Source organism: Nuphar pumila, chromosome 13, assembly GCF_984573655.1.
Source record: "Nuphar pumila chromosome 13, dmNupPumi1.hap1.1, whole genome shotgun sequence".
Classification (NCBI taxonomy): Eukaryota; Viridiplantae; Streptophyta; class Magnoliopsida; order Nymphaeales; family Nymphaeaceae; genus Nuphar; species Nuphar pumila.
This window is the reverse complement of record NC_143261.1, coordinates 23,639,574-23,666,422: the sequence shown is the minus strand read 5'-3', so window position 1 is coordinate 23,666,422 and position 26,849 is coordinate 23,639,574. Positions and strand designations below refer to the sequence as shown.

General features: G+C 37.1%; 1 protein-coding gene across 3 annotated transcripts; it reads right to left on the bottom strand.

Annotated features, from left to right (window-relative positions):
* Positions 1-370: 370 nt before the first annotated feature.
* Positions 371-22,428, bottom strand: LOC149818097 (bifunctional cytosolic FAD synthase/FAD diphosphatase-like). Of its 3 annotated transcripts, none has more exons than XM_089985026.1 (17): positions 22,316-22,428; positions 22,004-22,106; positions 20,211-20,256; positions 19,964-20,133; positions 19,709-19,826; positions 19,460-19,542; positions 19,291-19,350; positions 18,616-18,873; positions 11,075-11,171; positions 9,435-9,485; positions 9,234-9,314; positions 8,797-8,868; positions 5,859-5,921; positions 4,614-4,766; positions 2,686-2,743; positions 2,524-2,576; positions 371-1,019 (listed from the first exon to the last, which is right to left on the bottom strand). In XM_089985026.1, exons 2-17 carry the CDS (start codon positions 22,102-22,104, stop codon positions 936-938), a joined length of 1,548 nt encoding a protein of 515 aa, XP_089841152.1. In that variant the 5' UTR covers positions 22,105-22,106; positions 22,316-22,428; the 3' UTR covers positions 371-935. The 3 variants fall into 3 exon arrangements, with proteins under 3 accessions (XP_089841152.1, XP_089841153.1, XP_089841154.1); XM_089985027.1 differs by having other exon boundaries at positions 19,964-20,085; positions 22,316-22,416; XM_089985028.1 differs by lacking the exons at positions 371-1,019; positions 2,524-2,576; positions 2,686-2,743 and adding an exon at positions 3,013-3,791.
* Between the last annotated feature and the right edge of the window lie 4,421 nt (positions 22,429-26,849).

The window sequence follows — 26,849 nt, the reverse complement described above, 5'->3', positions numbered from 1 at the left end:
CTTCATGCAATGAAAAATAGAATCAAGCAATGTTTGCTTACCTTGTGTTACGTCAAATGGTTCCATCATAGCTTGTTCAAATATAGTTGGAAAAAATGCCCAATGATGCCATCCAAAGATTTCAAACAGCTTGAGAGAGAGAGAGAGAGAGAGAACACCAACACCTTATTCAAGATGTTATGAATTTTGTTAGGGCAACTCAGAAGTGGACAGCTGTTTTTCTTCAATGTGGTATTGAAAAAATCTTGAAAATCTAACAGGATTTCTGCTTCAACTCCTTGTCCTACATCGAGATTTCATATGGAAGGAAAGTTTACAATGGAAATCAAACACTGCAGAAAAAGAGAGAAGCCCATCCGAACTGATATAAAAGAAACCATACAAGAATATTTGACAAACAAAAAAAGAAATCAGTAACAGCATTGTTTTAACCACCACGCATAGGTTTTCGTTTGAGACGCAGAAGTTAACTGAAAATTGCAAATCTTAACTAATTAAATTCTCAGCTAAATAAAAGGTAAGGTACAATAGCCATCAAATTTTATAAGGAACTGAACTTTTCAGACTCGGCATGAATGGAATTAGCGGCTATACATGCATCATGTGGTTCTTCAGCCAACGTTTTGAGAACCTTGGCTTTTTCCTCGCAGCTGTTCTCCATCATAGAAGGGTAAGCAATAGTAAGAATTAACCACCATCTTTCGAGTCGCAAATGCTTAGGCTTGAACCGAACAAGCTTCTTATGACCAAAATCGTATTAGTATCTGTCGCCTCCTAGATCCAAATGTGGCTTCGTGCATTCATGTGTATATAAGCAGAATTTGATGGGGGTAAAGTAAAACTGATGGAGCGCAAAATTATGATGGCCACTCAGCCATGGATCAGTGTTGTGAGGACCTTGGACTTGCAGCAACCCTCACAGCTATAGCAGAGGCTCAGCCACAGGTTGTCTCAGAGAAGGCCGTCGGATGAAAAAGAAGTCGCAGTTTCTCTACAGCTGAATCTAGTCTTGCCTGATCCTGCAATGATACAGAATAATGTTCATGTGTGTCATAGCATGTCATGTGGCAGTCCACGTGTCAGGTCATGCCCCCTAGATATGGGGCCCTAAATAGCATCCCTGTGACAGCTTTTAAAAGAATAATGCTGCAATGAGAATCGAAAATAACATGGTTTTCAATGAAATATATCGACAAATAAGTTGATGTTATATGAGTGTGGGTGGGAATACTATTTCTCTTTCATGCATTGCTTTAGCTTGCCTTCATTTTGAGGAAAATGCGACATTTCCCATTTTTATGTGTTCATAAAGTTATATGTTGTATATGATCCATTGCTTGCATACTAATATTTTCTACCTTCATATATATTTGCAATCAAATTAGTTTGACAACTACTATAATCCACTCTTTACACAGTATGCTGAACTAGGTTTTCTTGGAACCAGGTCTGTTATCATTCAACCAGGGGACGAGAAAGTACCCTGTCCAAACCAAACAATGGCCAAGCACAGCCTGCCTGGACCTCTCTCTCTCAAGTACCTGAGCTCATTGAGGTAGCCTTTCCCAATGTCCACCCCCATCAACATGAAAAACTCTGACCCCACCTTTCTCCTTGCACTCAAATTCAACAAGCTGGATTACTTGTACTAGTAGTTAAAGTTGGCACTCTCAAATCTTTTTCAAAAATAAAATCCAAAAAAATAGTGACAACTGCCCCTCATTTATTTGCATTAACTCGGGAGGTAATTCTTTTCTTGAGAGCAATTCTGAAATTTGTGACATCCATAACTTGAGAGGTATCCCTCCTGCAGCTGTTGTGCACGTTCAACATATTTTATCTTTATTGTTGGGTTTGATCCTAAAAGCATTTGGTGTTGATAGCCAATGTGTCTGTGCGTGCGCGCGCTTGTGTAATCTGAAATTTTCAAACTTTTAGAAAATCCAACTATTATGCTCGTTGAGATTTGTCATTCTATGCACTCTTCAAGAACTCTGCGTTGAATTTTGGCATCTTCTGTTTGCTCCACTTGCATATCTTACATGACTCTAACCTTGGACATACTTTCATGTTTCAGGCCATTGTCCTTATTATTCCATATCTTTTGTTAAGAATTTCAAATGCTTGCCAGCCATTTGCTTAATTTCTGTGTTATCATTAGATGCTCCTAATCTGAACAAATGAAAGTTGTCAGAGTTTCTATTTTCACTTTCTTGATCTACAAAGCAATTTACTCCTAATTTTTTAACATGGATCCATTCCTAATGTTATCCCTGTACTATGTCTATGAGCATGAATGTTGTATCGTTATGAGAGAATTTTATTACTTTCTCTTTTTACTATATGAAATTTTGAGACTAGTTCAGTTTTATCTTTATTGTTTATGTATGCGGAATGATTAGACACGAGTAACTCTTCTTTTAGAGGTTTCATTAGTATCCTTTAGAAATCACTTTAGAAATTTGGTGGAAGCTGTTTATGGTTCGGGAAGCAACTAATCTTTGAAAATCCAACTTAAAGTACCTTCCCGTTGAAACTGATTATGCATTGTCCAAGTCTGCTCTCGCGATAGCACCCTGGGGAATGAAAAAGTAATAATAATAATGAAGTCTTGCATAGTAAAAATTTGTTTCAACTTTCAACCTTTACAAATTTCCTTCAGTGAAATTCTAGAATGATAATTACCAATGTAAACATCTGGAAATTCACTGCAGACTTTTGTCAAAGGCTGTGCAATCTCTACCTGCAAGATGACAAAAACAGAAAATAAGCAGCTAAGATATAAATGGGCACACGTGAATATTGTTGAGTACTAATTTGGCAAAACAAATGGCACTAACTCAAGTAATCATATAACACAAAAGATAAAACATGATCACCAAAGATAAAACGATAAAAAGAAATACTGTGAAGATAGTTTTTACATTATGCTGTTGAACAAAGCCAGAACTGGATATAATTCAAAATCACACCAATACAACTCACTCAAAAGAATGGATGCAAAAAGCCTACTGGGTTGCCAGAAGAGATGCTCTCAAATTCATCCACTGTGAAACTCATCATTGATCCAACACTGAAAATAATTAAAAGGCCCATCAAAAATAACATTCTCATGAGCCATCCCCCATTGAAAGACATGCCTTGAAGCACGAAGACCTCCAAATTAGGCTTTTTTTATTTTCTTAGGAGGGAAGCCAAGTGCCTCAATTTCAGGATGGACACACCATCTAAACCACTACATGATATAAAATACCAGGTGATAACAGGTACATATTTCAATTGATAAGTTAACAGGGCAATTGTATTACTCCACGACCCTAGAACGTTCTAAACACAAGCAATATACAGGCCACCAAGTGAATAACTAAAATTCACAACTCTGCCGCATCTACAAAATCAAGGCACATACTGGGAAATAATGGAAAAGATATAAAAGATTTTAGTAAGAGAGTGTTGCAGTACACAATCAAAGCCTTAACTCTAAAGTATACCGCTTAAATATTTTCTTTTTTTTCCTGTTGTTAACATCTCTGTGAATGTGCCATATTCTTAACGAGTGATTTTCAATAAGAAACCCCGAAAGACCGATCTTCTCATCCTATCATCGTATTACATAGGTTCTCACCAGAAAAGGATACATCGTACATTCTCCCCATTTAAGAACTGCCATCATACCACCTGCTTTCCACTTTAGCTGATTCTTTTGCCTACTGTCCAACTAATAAACCCAACCACCATTCATATCGGCAAAAGTGCAACATGCACTAGAGGGGATACTTCAATAGCTATACCTGCATTCAAACAGGTAACTGAATGTGGCAATCAAGTAGCACAGGATTCACCAGTCAGACAAGATTGAGCGCTTGCATGTAATTCCTTGCATGCACTATTTTATGTTCTTTGTGCCATAAGCAAATGTTATTGTCATCGGCATGCTGCAGCAACATGCCAGTATTGGAATAGAGCCCAAACACATTTATTTTGTAACCTGGGTCATGATGATACCTATATGGATGAAAATAGTACACCAAACTTTTTGGTAATAGCTGCTTACAGCCATTATTACTAAAAGTTTCTGTAGAGGTGGAAGACACACCTTCAGCGAATACGTTTTGGACATAGAGATGTGGACTAGTTGGTACAAGCAATAAACTGCTAGAAAGTTAATTATTAAAACTAAGTGAATTTCTGTAGAGGTGGAAGACACACCAGTGAATAAGTTCTGGACATGGAAATAAGGATTATGTCTACTAGCTACAAACTGTTGGAAGCTGAATGATCCAAAACTAAAGAGTTATTTTCGAGATCATATTCAGATAAAGAACTGGAAGAAACAATTCAATCCTAACAGCTAGAAAATTGAACAAAAACTTTTCAAGAAAAATTTGAGAACAAAAACTTTTCAAGAAAAATTTGAGAACAAAAACTTTTAATAAGGTGTTCAAAGCATCCTCAATCAGGAAGCAGCCACCACCACCATTTCTTACAAATTACAATGTAAGGAAAGATCCATAAATACAAGGAGATAAACATAACAGAATATCATAAGCAAATGGGCTAACAACTAGCAGTATCAGCTTAAGAAGATGCCTAGAATAAGCTTAGATATATACATCAGAAAGTGCTGTCTGCAATCGATTTGCTACAAATGGTTCCCTTGATACCAGGATCTCATTAGTCTTGGACAATTCAAGCAAACAGCTCCATTCTTTGTGCAGCTCATCTCTATTGGTGGCAGAAAGAATTATCACATTTTGGCATTTGATCTGCATGCAAATAATGATCAGTAAACAGCTGTGTCTCCAGGCTACAACATTTTTTTGACGAGATCAGCACACCATGTTATAATCCAGAGTACCAAAACAACTCTTAGTCTTATGTCTACTAAAGTAAAAAGGAAGCATGAAAACTCAATATGCACAACCTCTATCACTGGTTGGAGTCTGTATAAGCCGCATGTATTCCGTACATGCCAAATGAGTAATACAATGAATTAATTTCTTCCTACCAATATAACAAATTATTTTAAGAAAAATGAAAGAAAAGAAAATAACAGAGACGGCAAACAAAGAAGAATCAGAAGCACTACAGCAGACTGTTGTCATTCAGTAGCTGTGCTTTTTTGTTATATGAGCAATTACCAAGCACTGATGGGTTTGGTGCAGTCAAATGTAGGTAGCACCTAAGGATCAAGAGAAAATCACATTTCTCTCTTGAGAGGACTTGATCACCACCCATTGGTGGGTGGTTGCAGGGACAGAGGGTACAATGGCTACAAAAGACTTCTTTTTTCTTTTCTCCCTTATGCGAGATTGGTGTTGGTTATCGGAGATTTCAAGCATTTTAGTACAATGATCATAAAGCCAATATGCAAGCTACAACTAAACAGTCAAGTGAACAGGTCGGGTGCTGAAGCAGGAACTACAAAATGATACCAAAAAACTAATAAATCATTGCATATTTTTTTAACACTATGCTACATGGTCCTTAGTTCCTCCTAAGAGGTGAAAAGTGGAGCAAGTAGTAGAAGACCAGAAGGTGTGAAGTATGAAGTGTGTATGAAGCTGATATTTCAAATTTAAACAATCATGCCTTAATTGAGCTTCAATTACAACAGATGTAAAGTGATAGTACCAAATGCAGGCAGATAATAATAGTACATGTTCAAAATATGTGTTTTAGTTATTCACTTTCCCAATTTCTTCCTTGACAATAAAAGAGAGGAAACCAAAGTGAATGAGAGTAGTACAATTGTGAATCCTTAATCACATCCGAGACTAGGGTCATTGACCCTCATAGCATTTATGCAGGATATTATAATCAAGAACAAACCTTATACACAGGAAGAATAAACATACCAGAGGAACTGCCAGCAAGTCATGGTGCAGTAATTCCGTAATTCCCTCTGGCAATAGGGCCATCTGTTTAAAGAACAAGTTTATGTAAAATCAAAGAAATTGTGTCAACATAAAGATCAAGGAATGCAGAAGACAAAGGTTTCACCAGGAAGCAAATAACTAAAATTATGCAACCAGTCACTTCACAAATTAGCAGCATAAGTTAAATTAGACCAATATCTTTCAACTAGAAAGGTTCTATAGCTACATAAAAATAACTAGATGCCTAGGGCACCTGAACAGACCACTCCTTTTTTTCTCCTTTTTAGGAGAAAACATCAGGCACCCAGATTAACTGAAGAAATGCTTCACATTTCATTTTCAATGAACAATGAATCAATTTGAAAAAAAAAAGTCACATTAGTGGTACTATTAGGAATATGAGAAAGAAAATTGAGACATAGGTAAACCATTTCAAATGATGAACCCCATGTCATCTTGGTACAGAAACCTAAATATGTTTTCCCATTTCTTTGTGTCAAGAAATGAAGACTGCTCCAAGAGTCCTAACTCTCTCTGTTCTAATTTTTCAACAAGCCTCATGTCTTTCTGAGCACCTTTAGGGATTTTCCCATTTTATGGAAAAGAAAAAAGAAATAACATTTAAACATAGTTACCAACTTACGGTTGTATTTTACATCATTATAGGTTCTCCATTGCCCTAAAGGCCATGTCACATGGATACGGATGCAGGAACAGGACACGATGCGGATACGCTTCATATGATACAATAATTTTAAAAATTCAGGATATACACACACATAGATGTATGTATGTGCATTAAAAAAATCTTAAATCACTATAGCTAGGAACATCGAACAATGAAACTAGAATGAGATGTAATTGATAACAAATTTTAAAAGAAAAAGAACTTAGGTGAATACAAAATAAGTAAATAAGATCATAAAAGGAAATAGACAAAGTTAATGACACAATGTTGACTGTGTATGAAACTAGTTTGATTGTGTCCACGAAGTGTCATCTTGTATTTATGAAGTTTCCAAGTGTCGTGTCGTATTGATACGGGATACGCTAAATGAAGTGTCCGTGTGACATAGCCTAAGGGTATTCCAAAAATTTTTGCAGTTACACAACAGTATATTTTAAGTATCCACATTGCAATAGTATACTTTCCCAAGACAATAAATGAAATTGTAATAGATTCCCTACTGATTCTTCTCATCTCTACATGGTATCAAGGGCCAAGGTAAGGCTGATGATGGTCCAAGACCAACCAGCCTAGACTTGTCAATTGTTCACACACAATCTAAAATAAATGGTCTTATTGTTGTCAGTTGGAAAAAAGAAAAAGGAAGAAAAAAAATGTTAAGTTTTAGCAAACTTAACTTTCAAGAATTTAACAATAGTGACAAATATTTGTGTCAGCTATATATTGACAAGCCAAATCTCGTGATAATAAAGGTTTCATTGATAAATCTCGGAAAAATCTTGACACTAAAAAATATAGAAAATACAAAAAGTAGCAAAAATAAGAAAGAAAAGAATATGTTTAGATAATAAAGTTATTGTAGAAATGTAAATAAAAGTTATAAAAACATATCGACAAGCCAAATCTCATGATAATAAAGGTTTCATTGATAAATCTCGCCACAAAAAAATATAGAAAATACAAAAAATAGCAAAAATAAGTAAGAAAAGAGTATGTTTAGATAATAAAGTTATTGTAGAAATGTAAATAAAGTTATAAAAAATTTGAAATATAAAATAAAGAAGAGAAAACATATTTAAAATGTAGAAACAAAATATAAAAGTAAAAGTGACTGAAAATACCACAATATTACTGTGATAATATTGAAATATCGCAATAAATATGAATTTGAAAATCTTGCGATATTTTACCTTTAATATCATTTAATCATTAAAAAGATAGATATAGGCGATATTTTGAAAATATAGCCAATATCTCTGACTATGAATTTAACAGGAAAATAAAGCTCTGATTATTTTGATACAACATAGGGCCTCACCAAACTTGGAAACTCAAACAATACAAAAAAATGGACTCAAATCATTTAGCAGACTTGGGTTATTGGTATGTGCCTTAAGAAAAAATTAAATTTAATGCAAAAGTATAACCTAAAATTCCCTTCTTCTTTACCTATCAGCTCATCGTTTGTCTAGACTCTAAACAAGTTCCCAAGAAGTTGACTGCTGTTAATTTCTTTATTTGGATGCAACAAATTCTCCTTCATACAGAAACTCGGTTTTCAAGGACATGTGAATGGTTCAGATCAAAGAATATGAATTACCAAGGAACAACAAAGACAGTCCCAAAACAACATTTTGCTTATCGTGGTTTTAGTCATTGAGAAATATGAAGTGCATGTATCTTTAGTACATTGATATCCTTGTCTCCACTTAACACATCCCCAGTTCCAGATATCATATGAAATCTTATTTTCATGTCCCAGTTGGTTGATCAAATGAATTTGTGTTGTTTTAATTCCCTCTCCTTTGTATATGAATGTTCTTTGTTCAGAAGATGTATGCACATTGAAATACGTGAGACATGGAAACAATTCTGATTCAGTTTCAGTTTTAGTTCATGCTTAAAGTAGGCAACCTGTTACACTAATTGGAATAAATGCTCTTAGCTACAAATTTCTATATGGTATCATGGTTCAGAACCACCATACGTTTTCTCTGTATACATACTTCACACACACACACACACATGTATACATATAGCATGAGAGAGAGGGAGAGATAACACATCTTTCTAGGGAACAAGGAGCAAGAAGGATCAATTTAAACTACTATATGAAAAACAAAAAAATTTAATGCTTAGACCAACTAATAATATTTGCTGAATTACAGTAACCAAGATACCATATCTGTTATTCAGAAAAACATCGAGTTGTAGTTAATCAATTTTTACCTCATTTCTTTCTCCAGAGGATTTGTCACCAATAAGATGCCTAAGATATTCTTCAAACTCTTCATCAGGAGCCTGAAATTTGAAACAACTGAATGTATGGAATAATGTTATAAATGAGGCAAACTGAATGATGCCATAAATATGGTAATAACAGGACATCCAACAACGGGACCATAACAGAAACAACTATCAAAATAAGATTGTCTCCCAAGATTTCAAGGATCTTTTACGAAAATGTTACATCAGAGTAACTACATAGACAATTTGGTTGTATGACATTAAAACAAGATGAAATATGATTAACTGAAAAAAGTGGATAAAAATTGCAGAATATTATAACTATTTTAGCTTAGTCAAAAGGTAGCGCCAAAGAAACTCCACAAGACTGCAAAACTCAGTACAGGGTAGGAAAATATGCAACAGTTACACATACACACCAGACGAACTCCAAAAGCTTTTGCAACACCAGCTAAAGAAACATCAGAATGCAGAGGCCCCACTGCACCATATACAAAGACCTGCAAAAAGCAACATTGATATAAGCCCTAAGGTGAAATAAATTTGCATAGTTGTTCCCAGATCATCTGAATAACAAATAGGAAACCAGAAATGTTTCAAAATAGACTATGAATCCCTACCATGTCACTAGTGGATTCCCGACATTCAACTTCTTCGGCAACAGCATCAATCTGCAACACAGAAGGCCAGGAAACAAATAAAACATTTCAGCAGTCATTCTATTTGTACAATTTCAGGAAGCTGAGGAAGAAGCCAAGAAATGAATACTAATATAACAATAGAATGTAATAAGTCAGGGAAAAAATTAATAGCACATAGTCATAAAACCAGTCAAACTCATACGCTTGTTTAATAGTCAAGATACACAATACGAAGATGAATGATTGATAAACACCCAATGCATGCATACTTTTGCAAGGATTTTACATCACATGGACGGATTGCATTAGTTTAACCTACACATACAATTTGGATGAGATCCCATTGTACAATATAAAACTTTAGTTAGAAACAAATGTGGAGCCTGAACTCTCCTGACATCTAAGAAACTATAGCTCTATCCAAAAAAAAACTCTTTTCTTTTGCCGTATCAGTTTTCAAGCATTCGTCAAACACTTTTTCCAAATTCACAAATATATGGATATCAGGGATGCAATCCAAAGGCTATGATCAGCTAATAGAGAAACCTTTTTCCGTATCCTTCACATGGAAAGTTTATTCATTATATCAATTTTCAAGCACTTATTATGTTTTACAAATTCACAAATGGAGCTTATATAATATTACAAGGGCAGTCAAAATACCATGGTTTGCAAATAAAGCAATCTTCTTTTGTATTTATTGCACAGAAAAGTCATTCACTAGTTGGATGCTTTTAACCAATCTACCACTGGACTACTGGAGCCATTTATGAATATAGGAGGGAAATCCAAAGACCATATTTTGCAAATAGAGCCATATACGATCTTCAATGAACTTCAAGTGCATGCTTCAATAACTTCTTCCAAGATTGTAAGACAGCACAGTTCTGTTAGAAAGTTTAATTATGCTTTATTATCAAAAGGAGCACAAATGTTTTGCTATCTTGTTGTCCATGTTGTTGAGGCTGTCTTGAGGACAAAGAGCACAGATTGAACTCATAAGAAGCACTGCATTTCACTCAAGATATCATCTTGCAAGATCAATCAAGAATAAAAAATAGTTATGAAAAAAAGAAAATAATGATGCATCATGAACCCTGTTTCAACACAGCATGACACAATCCACTCACAAGCCTATCCAAGCAATGTAATGTTGGCCAAACCTTCACATATTGTTGGATAAAAACATGAAGGGAAGTGCATTGCTGTGTCTTGTCCCACATGCTTCTAATATGTTAGATCAGAGGAGCGAACTGTTATATTATTCATTGCAATAGTGGATAAATACACAGATGGGAAAAGAGATGAAAGAAAAGGAAATTGATGAAATGCCATGATCAAGAGGCTTATGATTTGCAACGAAGCTTGGCCTTGGGGCATAAGCCTCGATTAGTAAGAGAAGAAATGAGGTGTATCTCCCACAGGATGAGGAGTATGCCCCCAGTATCGATAAGGTATAACTGCTTGCCTTTAAGCTTTTTGAAAGCCTTGAGGAGACAACCTCCAAGTTCCGTTGAGGCTAAGGCACCTCACACCTAGACGGGGAGAAGCTTTAAAAGAATTATTTCAACAAGCAAGTCAATTAGTCTGGCTGTAAGTCAGAACCAAAAACATCTTACGTCATTTGAAACAACTGCAACATGTGTGACTGCCCAGCCTATAGAATAAAGTTTTCTGCACAAAGTTGTCGTAAGTTTATCTTCCACAGCTCCATACCTGTAACAAATAAGAGAACCACCATATTGAAAAATGACAGTGGGTAGTAACTAAATCCTTGGACAGAATTATCCACAAACAGCATGCGAACTTTAAAAATTACCAAATTAGAGACAAAAGAAAAGTGCTACAGTGACTGCATACAAGGTCTAAAAGTCACGTTGCTGTGTACTACCATGTGCACCACTGCATCATGGCATTAAGCAAATTAGGGGGGAAAAAGATGGAGAGAGATTTTGAATACTCTGCCCAGAATCTTGTGGAACCATTTTCCCAGCAAGGCTGCAAAGACATTGTCATTTTGCACTAATAAATGTGTAAAGAAACTCTCTATACAGGGTGATCCAGGTGCACTTAAAACCACCTAGCTAGAAATCATGGCTGTAGGCTGCATCTTCCCAATCAGAACTCATAGATGTATTCAGCATAGTTTGTTTGATATGAATCATACCTTGGATCATGTCCTTTGGACATAAAAACATGTAATTTTATTAATTACATTTCATATACATTGTGGAAGTTGATCTTTGAAGATACTAAAAAAGCTACATGCACAAACCAAAGTCACATGATCCAAAACGTGTTCTCTTCTAAGCAACATATATAGAACATATCTGTAGGGCTTTATCAATAAAAAAAACTAAAAAAATTGCGAAAAGTTATGGTTTTGATCGGGTGAGGGGGGTGCACCTGGAGCACACTATCATTACTAATATATATATATATATATATAGAGAGAGAGAGAGAGAGAGAGAGTAATTGGTCAGTCCTCCCTGTTTGAGTATGGACTCGGAATGTGCCACATCTAAAAGTCATAGGTGCAGGTGGTTTTTTATTAATCTGAGGTTGTAGATGTGTTTATCATCATTTATTTACTACACAACACGCTTTGGATTGAATTATTTCAATGAAAAAACTAGATCTTTTTCATTGTAAACTGTTGATGAAATATGGACCACTGACTTAGATTCCTTCAAAAGCTGCCTTAACATAAGAAATTCCAAATCTGATAAATGTTCCTACTAAATAAACTATAGAGATCACCTGTAGGTTCTGATTCACAAAACATGCAACAAAAAATCAAAAAATAATATGGTCCAACCAACTTGTGGGCAACTAGAAAATGTGCTTTCGAAAATCTCGTATGATAATTTGTATGGAGAAGGATTTGTTATTGTTTCATATTGTACGAGATTTTCGAAAGCACATTTTCTAGTTGCCCACAAGTTGGTTGGACCATATTATTTTTTGATTTTTTGTTGCATGTTTTGTGAATCAGAACCTACAGGTGATCTCTATAGTTTATTTAGTAGGAACATTTATCAGATTTGAAATTTCTTATGTTAAGGCAGCTTTTGAAGGAATCTAAGTCAGTGGTCCATATTTCATCAACAGTTTACAATGAAAAAGATCTAGTTTTTTCATTGAAATAATTCAATCCAAAGCGTGTTGTCTAGTAAATAAATTATGATAAACACATCTACAACCTCAGATTAATCAAAAACCACCTGCACCTATGACTTTTAGATGTGGCACATTCCGAATCCATACTCAAACAGGGAGGACAGACCAATTACTCTAGAGAGAGAGAGAGAGTAATTGGTCTGTCCTCCCTGTTTGAGTATGGACTCGGAATGCGCCACGTCTAAAAGTCATAGGTGCAGGTGGTTTTTGATTAATCTGAGGTTGTAGATGTGTTTATCATCATTTATTTACTAGACAACACGCTTTGGATTGAATTATTTCAATGAAAAAACTAGATCTTTTTCATTGTAAACTGTTGATGAAATATGGACCACTGACTTAGATTCCTTCAAAAGCTGCCTTAACATAAGAAATTCCAAATCTGATAAATGTTCCTACTAAATAAACTATAGAGATCAACTGTAGATTCTGATTCACAAAACATGCAAAAAAAAATCAAAAAATAATATGGTCCAACCAACTTGTGGGCAACTAGAAAATGTGTTTTCGAAAATCTCGTATGATAATTTGTATGGAGAAGAATTTGTTATTGTTTCATATTGTACATATATATATATAATAGGCTATGTCACACGGACTCGGCTAAAGGGTTGCCGCACCCGCGTCGACACGCACGGACTCGGGTGCGGACTCGGGTGCGGCTTTGGACTCAGCCCGGACTCGGTCAACTCTGAGTCGGACTCGGTCAACGAGTCCGGGCCGAGTCCGACCACATTTTGGACTCGGTCAACTTTGATCGAGTCCAAAATTGTCCAGTTCGAGTTTTAAATTTTGTTTTGGATCCGGGTCGGGTCGGGTCCAAACCCGACCCAGATCCAATTTTTTTTGGCAGCCGAACCCTAAAAGGGGTTTATCGACAGGGAGAGGGGCTTACCCTCTTGATTTTGCCTCTCCCCCTCAGCCCCTGCAACTTTCTCCTGCAACCACGCCGGCAATCCGAACTCCGGTGACAGGCAGCCACCGTCTCCCCCTCCGTCAGGTATGTCGACCCTGCTCGTAGCCTCCCTCCCTGCACCCTTTGCTCGCAGAGGAGGGGCTCGGCCCCCCTCCCTGCACCCTTTGCATGCAGAAGAGGGGCTCGGCCCCCCTCCCTGCACCCTTTGCACGCAGGGGAGGGGCTCGGCCCCCCTCCCTGCACCCTCGGCTCGCAGGGGAGGGGCTCGGCCCCTCCCTGCACCCTCTGCTCGCAGGGGAGGGGCTCGGCCCCTCCCTGCACCCTCTGCTCGCAGGGGAGGGGCTCGGCCCCCCTCCCTGCACCCTCTGCTCGCAGAAGAGGGGCTCGGCCCCCCTCCCTGCACCCTCTGCTCGCAGGGGAGGGGCTTGCCCCCCCTCCCTGCACCCTCTGCTCGCAGGGGAGGGGCTCAACCCCTCCCTGCACCCTCTGCTCGCAGAGGAGGGGCTCGACCCCCCTCCCTGCACCCTTTGCACGCAGAAGAGGGGCTCGGCCCCCCTCCCTGCACCCTCTGCTCGCAGGGGAGGGGCTCGGCCCCTCCCTGCACCCTCTGCTCGCAGAGGAGGGGCTCGGCCCCCCTCCCTGCACCCTCTGCTCGCAGAAGAGGGGCTCGGCCCCTCCAATATTCCCTGTTTTATTAACTTTATTTTATTTACTTATTTAATTATTTTCTTTTCAGTTTTCACTTTTCAGATATAATGGCGAGTTCTAGCGGTAGTGTCAATACATTTGGTTCAAGTTCTAACCCTGAATTAGATGTTTCTCAACCACTTTGGAGGCTTGTGACAAAAGGGATAAAAGCTAGTAGTGGTGGTGGTGGGAATGTGCAGTTTCATTATAATCTATGTAAGACTGTTTTCACAGGTTCTTATACGCGTGTGAAAGCACATCTTTTGCATATTCGTGGTCAAGGAATTAGGGCATGTTCTGGGGTTGACAAAGACATGTTAAAGCAATTAAAAAAAGAACAAGAGGAAGCTGAAAAGAAGAAAATTGCAGAGATGAAAAGCGATTCGATTAATTTGTCTTTTCCTACTGCTAGTGATACACAAGAAGAGCTTTTAAAGAAAAGAAAGATGGAAAGCAATAAAACAATACAAGCGTCATTCAAAAACATGGCAAGAGCAGAAATTGATAAAAAGATTGGTCGATTCTTTTACTCAAGCTCAATTCCTTTTAATGTAGCTAGAAGTCCATACTGGAAAGATATGATTACATCTTTGGCTAATTGCAATTTGAGTGGTTATGTGCCTCCTAGTTCAGAAAAACTAAGAACAGTCATTCTTGCAGAGGAAAAAAATAGAATTGAAGACTTGCTAGAGACCCAAAAATTTGCATGGAAACGACATGGAGTGTCGATTGTTTCTGATGGGTGGACTGATATACAAAGGCGACCACTGATAAACTTCATTGCTTACTCACTAAATGGGTCAATCTTTTTGAAGACTGTTGATGCATCTGGAGAGTATAAAGATGCTGAATATTTAAAGAGATTATTTGTTGAAGTGATAAAAGAAGTAGGTGAAGAAAGTGTGGTGCAAATCATTACTGACAATGCTCCAGTTTGCAGTCGTGCAGGAATGAATTTGGCAAGTGAAGATACATATTCACATATTTTTTGGACTCCTTGTGCAGCACACAGTTTAAATTTGGCACTTAAGAGTATATGCAATCCATCAAAAGATGATGCACATGCACATGAAATGTGCTTATGGATTGAGGAAATAGAGCATGATGTTCGAAATATTAGAAATTTTGTTGTAAACCATCATCATGCCCTTTCTATATTTAATAGGCATTTTGAACTCAAGTCACTGAAAGTTGCTGAAACTCGTTTTGCTTCTCTAATTGTTATGATAAAAAGAATTAAGCAACTCAAGAATGCATTGATGATGATGGTGGCTGATCAAGATTGGGATTTGTATCGTACTGAAGATGATGTCAAGGCTCAAGCTATCAAAAAATGCATCTATGATGATTTTTGGTGGGATAAAATTACATATTTTGTTGAATTTACAAAGCCTATTTGGGAAATGCTGAGAGAAGTTGACAGAGATGTACCCATGCTTCATAGAATTTATGAAATGTGGGACAATATGATTGAAAAAGTTCAAAGTATCATTTTTAAACATGAGAAGAAAGATATTGCACTTGATGATTCAGAATTTTACAATCATGTACATTCAGTTTTAGTGAGAAGATGGGATAAAAGCAATACACCTTTGCATTGCATGGCACACTCTCTCAATCCAAAATACTATGCAAAAAAATGGTTGACAGCAGGTGTTGGTCGTGTTTCTCCAAATGAAGATCCTGAGATATCAAGAAATAGAATGATATATTTGGGAAGAGTTTTTAATGATCCTCACATGTTTAAGGTTGTAAATAGTGAGTTTGGCAAGTTTTCTACTGGAAGATTTGATTCTTTAGCAGCACTTGTGGCAAGGGACGAGGAAGATCCCCTTAATTGGTGGGCAACATATGGATCAGAGACACCAAATCTGCAACGTCTTGCAATGAAGTTGTTATCCCAACCTGCTACATCATCTTGTTGTGAAAGAAATTGGAGTACATATGCTCAAATTCACAACATTAAAAGAAACAAACTCACTAGTAAAAGAGCAAAGGATTTGGTATATGTTCACTCAAATCTACGATTAATTTCTCGCCGCACCAAAGAAGAGTATAGGTACTTTTTTTTCTTTGTATTCAAAGTTTGTATTTAAATATTTCATATTTGTATTCAAAGTTTTAAGTTAGATACTAATATAGTGATTTTTTGATGCAGTTGTGGACCATCCAAGAATTGGGATGTAAATCCAGAAGATTTTGACTTGGAGGGAGAACATAATTTACATACTCTCAACATGGACTACATCGATCCTGTTCTTCCTTCTAATTCAGACGATGAGGCAGATTTATGATAAGTTTTGTTGTTTATCACACTCACAAGCTTCTTTATGTGTTATATTTTGGTAAGTTTGTGTTGTTAAGAATTGCTTTTTTTTTGCTTTAAAATTTACAATCTTTATGTGTTAATTTATTGTTATATATATAATTATAATATTTAAAATATATATATTTATAATATATATTTTTTAATATATATATATAGCCGAGTCCCCGTGTCCAAATTTTTTGGAATTGCGCCGCACCCGTGTCGCACCCGCACCCATGTGACATAGATAATAGGTAAATATCCTCTAGGGGTATATTCTTCATTTTACTCATGTAATAGCGACTGTTCATTAGGAATAGTTTTTTCCTTCTTTATTTATTTTTGCTTTTTTGTAATTTGCCCTTTTAAGCAAGGGCTCTATGGTCTTTTGACCATAGAGTTGTTGGGAGCTCCCATTTGGTCTCTCTCCCTTGTAATATGTATATAAAGGGGCATTGTTCCCCCTCAATTGTTAATGCTTCTCTTAAGCATTTATGCTCAATAAAAATATTTTTTATATTTTGTGTTTTTCTATTTAGTTCCTTAATGTTTTGTATGCACTTAGTGCTTGTGTTGTTGCCCCTTGTTGGCTATTGTTTTGTCCTATAGTGGGCTTGTGCTTTTGTACATTGTGATTGTGATGTTGTAAGCCCTTAATGGCATTGGTTTGTGCCTATGCACTTTTGTGATAGTAATCTTGTAAAGCCCTTGGTGGCATTGTTTTTACATTTTCCGCTATTTCATTACAGGATTTCCCACAGCTCAGCAGTTCTTTTATCTCAACTTAGCAGGTCAGGCACTGTTTGGATTGTGCAGAACTGCAGTTCCATCCAAAACAGATTTCATCAAACTTGCAACCAATGGAGCTCAACTATGCCGTCTCAAATGGAAAAGAAGCACATATAGATATGCATCCACTTATTTTCCACCAACATGACATAAAATGGATCCCACATAATTCATGCACTGCCGATGAAGAACTAGGAGATTTGCCGGCCCTCTTGGTTACAGACAAATCTTGCTGGAATTAAATTATGAGTCAATCCAGGCACACTTGATGGAAAATGACAGTACAAAGCCTATTAAGGATTGATGCCAATGGAACTTAATGACAATATAGGCCAAAGGAACTAAAACATGATCAAAATGAAAAAGCACTAGTTTTTTCAACAAAATGACTGGTCTCACCACAGTTACAACCGTGCCCAAAAGAGCATAAACATTTATTTAGTTCTTTCCATGAGTCGACCCTCAGCCTTTTTCACCAAAACTTCACCATGGATCTCACCACCACCATAGATGCCAACCCAGAAATTCTCTGTAAGAGTTTTCATTGGCATGCCTCCCCTTATCTTTGAAAATGACAATCCCCATGAAATGTGTAACTTATTATTGTTAAAAGGAATTATACCTTTCCTATTTTCCAAGTTAAGGAAATTCATCTCCTTTTATCATCCGAAAAATACAAAGAGATAAACATGGTTTTTTCATAGTTCATAGTTCATACTCATTTAGTTTCACATTTCATAATTTGAAAATCTCAATAGTCATGTATTACCCTGAAGAAAAAAAATGCACACAAAGAATAAATCAGTAACCCTATCCATCTAAACAGCCAGTGCCTGATTAGGTGTTAATGTCTAAATAACAAAGCAACCACAACTTTAGGAGCACTTATGTAAGCATTTCATGGGAAAATTTCTACATTTTTCATGAAGGCAGATCATGGTTGAGAAGAGTGTCAAAAAGATACTTGATCTCAAAAAGTAATACATCAATGACATCACTTTTTGTAACAGAAGTACAGGGTATATTAAGCAAAGGACGCTAGAATCAAATCCTAAGCTACCTAATTAAATAAACGATAAATCCAATAATGTTTCTTGAAGTTATCTAAAGGTGCAGATGATCAAGAGATTTACTTGGATAACCAATTTGGCCACCATTATATTTGTAAAATGGTTGCAGTTAAGGATGTGCATCTGAGGTAATTTCAGGTGCCACAAAAACTAAAGCTCAAAAATGAAGGATCAACTAAATGAATATCATGCAGATGCCAAGGACCATACAGAATCTCATCAGCAACTGCAATGAGTGATGCTGTCAGCAAGCTCTTGGAACTGCTATCCACAATGTTCAGACCATTGCTCATGATATTTACACTTTCATGGGACAGATGGGGCAATTTTTTAACTCTCCCAGCTCTTTCAAGTCTTCCATCTGCAAGTAAATATGCCGGCCTGAAACTATCTTTGCTGCTAGAAGAGTCGCTAACACACAATAAAGAATTAGGAACAGTGTCATAAATGCTCCCTATGGATGTGTACCTGCACACAAGTTATCATGAGACAAAAGGTTACCTTTAGCAATAATGAAGGTCCAGCAAATAATCCGAAAGCAATTCTAACCAGAAATGGTCAACAATAGAAAAGTTAAAAATGACGTAGTTCAGGAACTAACAATCACATACTTTCTTAAGGATTCCAATCACTTTTAAAACACAAATCATCATCCATTATAAGTGTGCCAAAGAAGGAAAAAGAAACAATACATGCAACTCCAATATTTGGATCATAAAAAAAAAAAAGCATGCTTATTCAAATCATTTCACATCAATATCCCCTTGCCCACAAAAGATTAATGTAATTGAATTGAACAAGATTTGTGCAGTTTCATACAAGTACGAGATGAGATCAGATTTGCAGTTCATGGTAAAACTCAAACAGAAGCAGCAAACATGTTACCCTTGATCATAAAGACTGCAGTATCGAACTTTGCATGTTAAAAGGAAGGCCCAAACATCCCTGCAGAACAAGAGAGTTATTAAGTCCCTTAGTAAAGAAACCATCCAATAGTATATTCATGTCATCCAATGGAGTATCCATATTAGTTTCTGGCATGAGCAAGAATAACCTGTATGACCAATCCAAAATAGGGTTGACTCGCATGAAAGGTGGCCATCCAGATGAGCTTGGTGAGAATTGTTCCTGGCCAACCTACATGTGTAATATGCAGATGAGGTCAAGTTCCATGTCTGCTGAACATAGAACTGTGTATTTCACCATCTTAATCACTCATAACATATGGAAGCCAGAAAATACTCAAAAAAGAAAATGAAAGCTGTCTTCTGGCACTGAAGCGTCACCAAGTTTGCTACTTTACCGCATTAGGATCACCAATACGCGTGCCTAGGAAGATAGCCTTGATAGGCCTTTCTTTGAGAAGAGCTACCAAACCAGACTTGAAATCAAGGCGAATAATTTCCAATTGCAAGTCACAACTGCTCCAGAAAATTAAATAAAGTACCTAATCATAAGATAATATTGTAGCAAAACAAATTGTATTTAAGTTCAATAAGAAACACGCAATACATTTTCTGAATTGGATACGAGCAAGAACAAAAAGATTTATACTCACGTAGAAGCAGTTTCATAAGTAAATGTGTTAATTTCTGGGAATGCACAGGGGCTTTCAAAATATATGGTCCGTATTGAACACTTTGACTTGCAGCTTTTGACAATTTCTTTAGACAAATTATTCTGTTCTACATGTAACATATAGCCAGCTCTTAAGAGATGTAACAAAACCTACAAAAAAAATTGATTGATTGGTAATACAATTAAACACATAATGGTAAGATTCTTAAGCCTCAAAAGCAAATTACCGTTGAGTCCTTCCCCCCATTAAAGCTAAAGGCAACCTCATCAAACCTGTTTATAAAGACATTATAGTCATTAATAAGATAAGTATGGTTGCATACATTAAAAATTTAATATGCATTGAAGAGAGTAAGAAATACAAGTATAAGCAACCTTCTTCTGATATGTCGACACCCAAGCTGAGAACCAACAAGTGTTTAAATTTTTCAAATATAACCAATTAGATTATTGGACCTGCTTGCATGGATGGAAGTCCAGTGAGCACTTAGGTAAAACTTAACACATTGACAACCCTACATGGAAGTATCCTCCCACTCCAAGTTTCTTCTATGGTATACATAGGCCTTGTTCAGAATGAAAGCCCAGTATGTATCTGAGCTACATGAACTGAAATGCAGGTCCATGCATTTTTTGCTGTGATATTTCCATATCCAGAACCAAACTGACCAGCATTAGTATTACAATGTCCAACACTAAACTTCATAAATTAAGAGTAGGCAAGATCTCACAACCAACATTATTAAAAGAACAATGCCATCTACCACGATGATCACCTCTACCATGACCTCAGCCTAAAAAATGAATGAACGCTATTATTCGCAAATGATACATCATGTGAGTTGCTAATTGAACCATTAGATCCTGTTTGGAAATAAAGCTTCATGAATGATGATGTAGCGATAGAGATCACAAATCAACAAATTTTGGATATTTTGGCCTTGAAGAGATAATGGCAAATCTTTTATATTCATCACCCAATCTGTGAATGGCATAGCAAACTTTATCGTATTCATTAAACGGCTGACACATCATTAGGGCTGGTAAATGAGCTGAAGGAGACGAGCTTGAAGTGTTCAAGCTTGGCTCATTCTTGTTGCGAACCAAGCCAAGTTCAAGCTCATAGTCAGCCCAAGTTAACTGAGCCAAGTTCAAGCTGGCTTGTTTACAGAAAAAATACATTGTTTTAGTACTAGAAGAAATAGGATTATAACAAAATACATGTAAAATATATCTAAAATATGTTTCTTACTACCAAACGAGTTTATACGAATTGAGCTGAGCCGAGCGCCTATTGTTCATATTCAGCTTGTCAAGCTTATTTTACTAGTTTACACGAGTGGCTCAGCTTGTTTCCTAGCCCTACACATTATAGTCAGTTGATTATGATTGTCCAAGGTGCAAAGTGTTCACCTAAGAAAAATGATCATAAGAACCTTGTAGTGCAGACCACAGACCAAAAGCATTTAAAAGTGTACTACCTATGACAAAATGCCCTTTCAGAGTGCCAAATCAATCCACCGAATAAACTCATGACCACGAACCATCCATTCTTGAAAAGTTGAGTACGGAATCTTTTCCATCTCTCTTGTTCCATCGTTGTTAACCTTTTCATGAGGCATCAAATATGGTGAAACTTTCGCTGAGCCATCCACATGATATATGGCAGCAAGAACTCTTTAAAGTGATAGTTATCTTTCATATTGATGTTAAGATTTGGAAACGCCAATAAAGGACCAAAAAAAGCAGAAAAGAAGGGGAAAAGAGAACAAGAACGTGAGTAACGAGTGGGACACTAATAAGTGTATATTCTGCCTCGTCTTTCCCAAACATCAACAAATAAACAAATAAAGAATAAAGCATTGACAGACTAACTCATAACCGACACAACTTTTCGATACCATGTAGAATTTCCCAATGAAAGAAAAGAAGAAGACGCCACCAAGTTTAATGTGAACAAGAAGGTTCGAAATTATGTTCAAATATGCCGGAAAAGGAAAACTTCATCGTAATCGCTTACGAGTACAAGGAGAACGCGCGCTGAATCACGTAGATTGCATTCTTGTACTTGGTCTGCAACCGCCGATCCTTGCTCTCTCTAATCGCCTCATCAATCTCCATTCCTACAAACCCAAAAAAATACCCAAAATCGATAGCGAGCGTCCGGGAGAATCATAATCACGAAAACAATCACAAATACTCGATTGAAATCACAAAAAAATCCGGAAATTTGGGTTCGAGGAATTCGATGGAGCACTTGGCGGGAGATCAAGAACACGGGAGGGAGCCAAGAACAAACGGCCGAGATGGACCGAGAAAGTAGAGAATTTACCTTGGAGTCGCCGGAACCCTAAGGGATGAACTCGACGGACGGACGGACGGAGTTCGACGATGGAGACGGCCGGAGATTTCTCGTCCGTACGCAGCAGACGACGGAGGGCGCGCGAACTCGGATGCTCCACGTTCCGCGCGTCGGCTTTTATCGGGAGATAACGATAAATTTCCCACATAGCCTCCAAATGTCTTTATAATTTGGGAATACCTACTTGCTTTTGCTCCTCGTTCATCCCGGTGAAAAATCTTCAGATAATTTCGCTTTCCCTTCCCTCTTGACTTCAATTTTCGTATAACCCCTCATCTGAAACAAACGGGTTGGGTCAAGCTTGACCCGAGACTGGATCCATTTTTTTAACGCTGACTCTCTGTGTCTAGTTTCATATCTGGATCCATCTCAAATCTCACAGTATAATTTCGGGTCTGGTTATGCCTTGCAATCCTGCAGTGCTGGGTCCACCAAAAATGGACAAAATTTAGGTTTCCAGATGGGTCTATCTAATCCCGATTTTGGTCCCATCGAGCCGATTCCTATTTATGCGATTTCATCCTATATCCAAATAGACCTGACCATATGTTGCAAATCCTACCTCGATTCGGATATATACTGTTTACTGTTTGGATCCAGTTCGGACTCAAGTTGAAGCTTCTGCCTGATTTGCATCCCTAAGTGTTAAGTACCGAAAAAGAACCCAAACATCAACTTCCCATCATTCCAAGTGGCAGCACATTACTTTAGGACTTGTTTTTTGAACACACACGAGCAATGCATATGTTTTTTTTGTCCCGAGCTTTTTTATTTTGAGAAGAAAATGGAATTAATAAAGTTAACCCCTGGTAAATCTCTAATAATGTATTCTTGCTAATTTTACATGATCAACACACATATAGAGCTACGACACAAATGAGTGAGGAGTAGGTGCTTAGCATAAGCGATGGGGGGGTTTCATGGTGTTTTTCATAAATCTGATGGCAGATGTGTTCGTCGATTTGCTAGAAAATGACACTTCAATCATGTTTTTGCAATGAAAAATATGAATATTTTTAAGCTTAAATATTTATGAAAAGTTTAAACTGTCAATTTTCAAACCTTATAAAAACCTACCTACATGCCAGAATTGGATGATCCAATAGTCTATTCATATAAAATCAAGTATATAAGAACACATCTACAGCTATCCTATAAATCTCCTAGAGCTTACCCCTCAACCCTAGGGAGTCACCAAGCTTCCGCTTATGCATGGGATGATGCCCATTGGATTTCGGCCTAGGCCTCATCCCCATTATGTGAAACCCCTTGGGTCAACACATCTATATGGTTAAATTTGAGAAAAAACATAAATAAAAAACCCTTTAAAAGCCCGGCATGAGTGGTAGGCAGGGACGGGAGTAAGCAGCTACTCTCTACTCCAGCACAAATATGGCCAATATTTGTAAAATACTGAAATTTTATAGTGATACTTCAAAGGCCTATATGACACTGCACGAATGCAATGTCATGAAAATACCATATTTTTATCTTGATATTAAAGCGATAAAAACATATTTGTGATCTTCTATATTTTTTATATTTTATTTATATCTTTTATATATGTCTACCATCTTTTATATGCTGATATATGCTGATATTTTCTCGAGACTTTCTTAAAAAAAAAAACCAAAAGGTTTCAAAATATCAGAGATTTTTCCAAGAACAATATCTGTGACACTGATTTTTAGGGAAAATGATAAAAGAGTTTTTCGAAAGAAAAATCTTGAAATTCTCAGACAGGAAACAGCTATCAGGACATATCTTAAACAGACATGCATGAGTCAATAAAAAATTACATATTATCATGATTTTAACATTGTAGTGTTTATATTGCATACAGTTTTAAGAGTGGGGAGTAGGTGCCTACCAGACTATCACAAGCAAACGACGAAGGTTTTCAGAGTATTTTTTTGCAAATCTAATCCCTTAGGTGCATTCGTCATGGTCAATTTACTAGAGAACAATGCTTGGATCATGTTTTTTCGATAAAAATATGTAATTTTTTCAGCTTGAGAAATTTAGACATATTAAGTCATAAACAATTAAATACGACCATCATTTTCTAGGCAATTCATATGTTCCAACCACCTCCACCTACGCTATTTCCACGCAATTGCTGTGGAAATGTTTCCTTCTTTCTTCTCGTGCACTAGAAAATGGAAGAATCGCCTCTTCTACGACCACTTTAAATATGGAGAAATTTACAAAAGCCACCTAATGTTTCTGTAATTACATCCAGCCATCTTGCATTTATAATTTATGCTTCAATGTCTCGCTTAATCCTAAAATCACTCGACCTCTTCTTACTCATACAAAATGACTACAATATCCTTATTATTGATGCTTCTGGCAACCATATCATGACATAAGTTGAGTTGTTTTATGAAAAAAACAAAAAATGTCATTTTATACTTAAGGTGGGTATGTGAAATCCATTTAAATGTAGTTCAATGTAATAACCCAAACATTGGGTGGTGTTTTGTAAATAACTATATATTGGGCTGTTTTTTTAAATTGCTCTTTGTGGCAAAGGATTTTTCTTACAACATTTCGTCAGTAAAAAAACACCCTTTTTCAATAATATGAGATTGAGAATATGCTTTTGGAATTTTAGTATTTCAGAATTGATGCTTTTTTTATATGAAAAGGCAGTGGACCCTGGGGGGACAAGTTCTCCACCCCCGCCCTGTCTCAAAATCCTACCCTCCATCCCCGCATGGGTTTTGATTTTCTGAATGCATGTTCATACAGGATTTGGACTTACATCTTTACACCTTTCGGATTCATATTAGAATTTGGGCTGTACCTTTTTTGGATCCAGATCATATCTGATGTATTTGGTCTTTTCATGGACCCTAGCTTTCAATTTTTTTATTGGATTGATTATTGACATTTAAAATTTGGATCCAGATTCAACCATACTACAATGGAGTTAGTTCATTTGGATCATTCTTTTGATTAAAAAATACACATTCACCCAATCATCCTCAGTTGAGAGAGAGAGAGAGAGAGAGAGAGATTGGTACTTTCTTCCGTTACCAAATTAAGACTTAGAAAGGCCAAGAAAAGTCCCAACTTAAATAGAAAATATGGACCACGTTGGGGCAAGCCGTGAAGTCTACACGGAACCCAAACCATTTTAAGTTCGTTTGCGTGCCACAAAAGCTACGACTATGACGAGGTGCAACGCGTTTTTCATGCGAAACGCTGAGTTTCGTGTGAGGAAACGAGGGGCCCACCACATGATTCTCGCGAAAGCCTTCATTTCATCCCTCTGAAAGGAGCCTCTCTGTTTTATACAAAGTGCGGTCTTTCGTATGAAACGACGCGTGAAACGAACGCACACGCCCCAAGGTGCGGTGGATTTGATTCCCCGGTCTAAATTTGGCCGAACGTGCTGGGTGACTTTTGTTCGGGACATAAAATGTGGGACCCGCAGGAGTTCAAACTTTTATGTTACAAAATTCATGGACAAAATGGCCCTGCAGGAACTGTTTTCTCCCTAGAGTAGGCATGTATCAAATGCCGAACAACCCCGCCCTAGGAGCCTCTTTGTCCCACGAATCAAACACATGCTAAGGGTTTCCACCAAAAGGCATGAAAATTAGGGATGGCAATTGACCGTCGCCCCGTTCGGACCAAGGATGAAGGACATGAATCGGGGAATGTACCGGGGATAGAGGTTAAAATCAAAACCCGTGTGGGGATAGAGGCGGAGATTGACTTACTCTTGCCCCTGTCCCACCTCATCTCCGATCCTTGTTAAGAAAATTATTATTATACCTTTATACATATTATAAAATCATATATAGAGAGAGTAATGTGTTCCTTCGACTCATCTTCTCGTTTGGATTTATTTTACCCTCTCAAAAATCATTGTTTTTGACATTTTTTTTCACGTCTAACATCATAGATGTGATCTATAGGTTTTGTTTAGTGGGAACTCGCTTTTGGACCACTGGAATCTGACCTCTATACAGATTCTTTCGGTGATCCAAAATCAATGGCTATGAAAGTGCCATTTTTTTCCGGCTCATAAAAACATTTTTTTTATCGAAAAAACATGATCCAAAAGTCGATTCCCACTAAATCAAGCATGTTAAACACATTTTACAGTTCAAATCTATCATAAAACGCTTCAAAACTATGAGGTAGAATAGGGCAAAATGAGAAATGGGACATAATATGTTCACTTATCATATATATTTTTAACCCTAACATAAAACTATTTCTCAAATCTCTTATCTCTCCTTCCTCTAATGAGTCATGTAAGTTCTCATTTCTCTCATCTCCTTCCTCTAACGGTGAAAGGCAGCAATACAAAAAGAATCGAAGAAATAGGGTCTCGCTCCACCTCGTCCTGTTTGGACAGGGATGGGGAACATAAAATAAAGAATAGACCAGGGATGGAGGTTAAAATCAAAACCCATACAGTGATGAATGCAAAAATGAAGGGCAAAATTTTGAGACAGGATGGGGGTGGAGACCTTGTCCCCCACCC

Bases quoted from the DNA above. Each gene is read 5' to 3' on its own strand.
- LOC149818097 (XM_089985026.1), bottom strand. From the start codon at position 22,104: ATGGAGATTGATGAGGCGATTAGAGAGAGCAAGGATCGGCGGTTGCAG. The intron at 2,744-4,613 runs GTATATATCTAA...GTCATCTTGCAG, and splicing joins TGCAGACAGCACTTTCTGAT to GTAGAGATTGCACAGCCTTT. The intron at 2,577-2,685 runs GTAATTATCATT...TTCATTCCCCAG, and splicing joins ATTTCCAGATGTTTACATTG to GGTGCTATCGCGAGAGCAGA.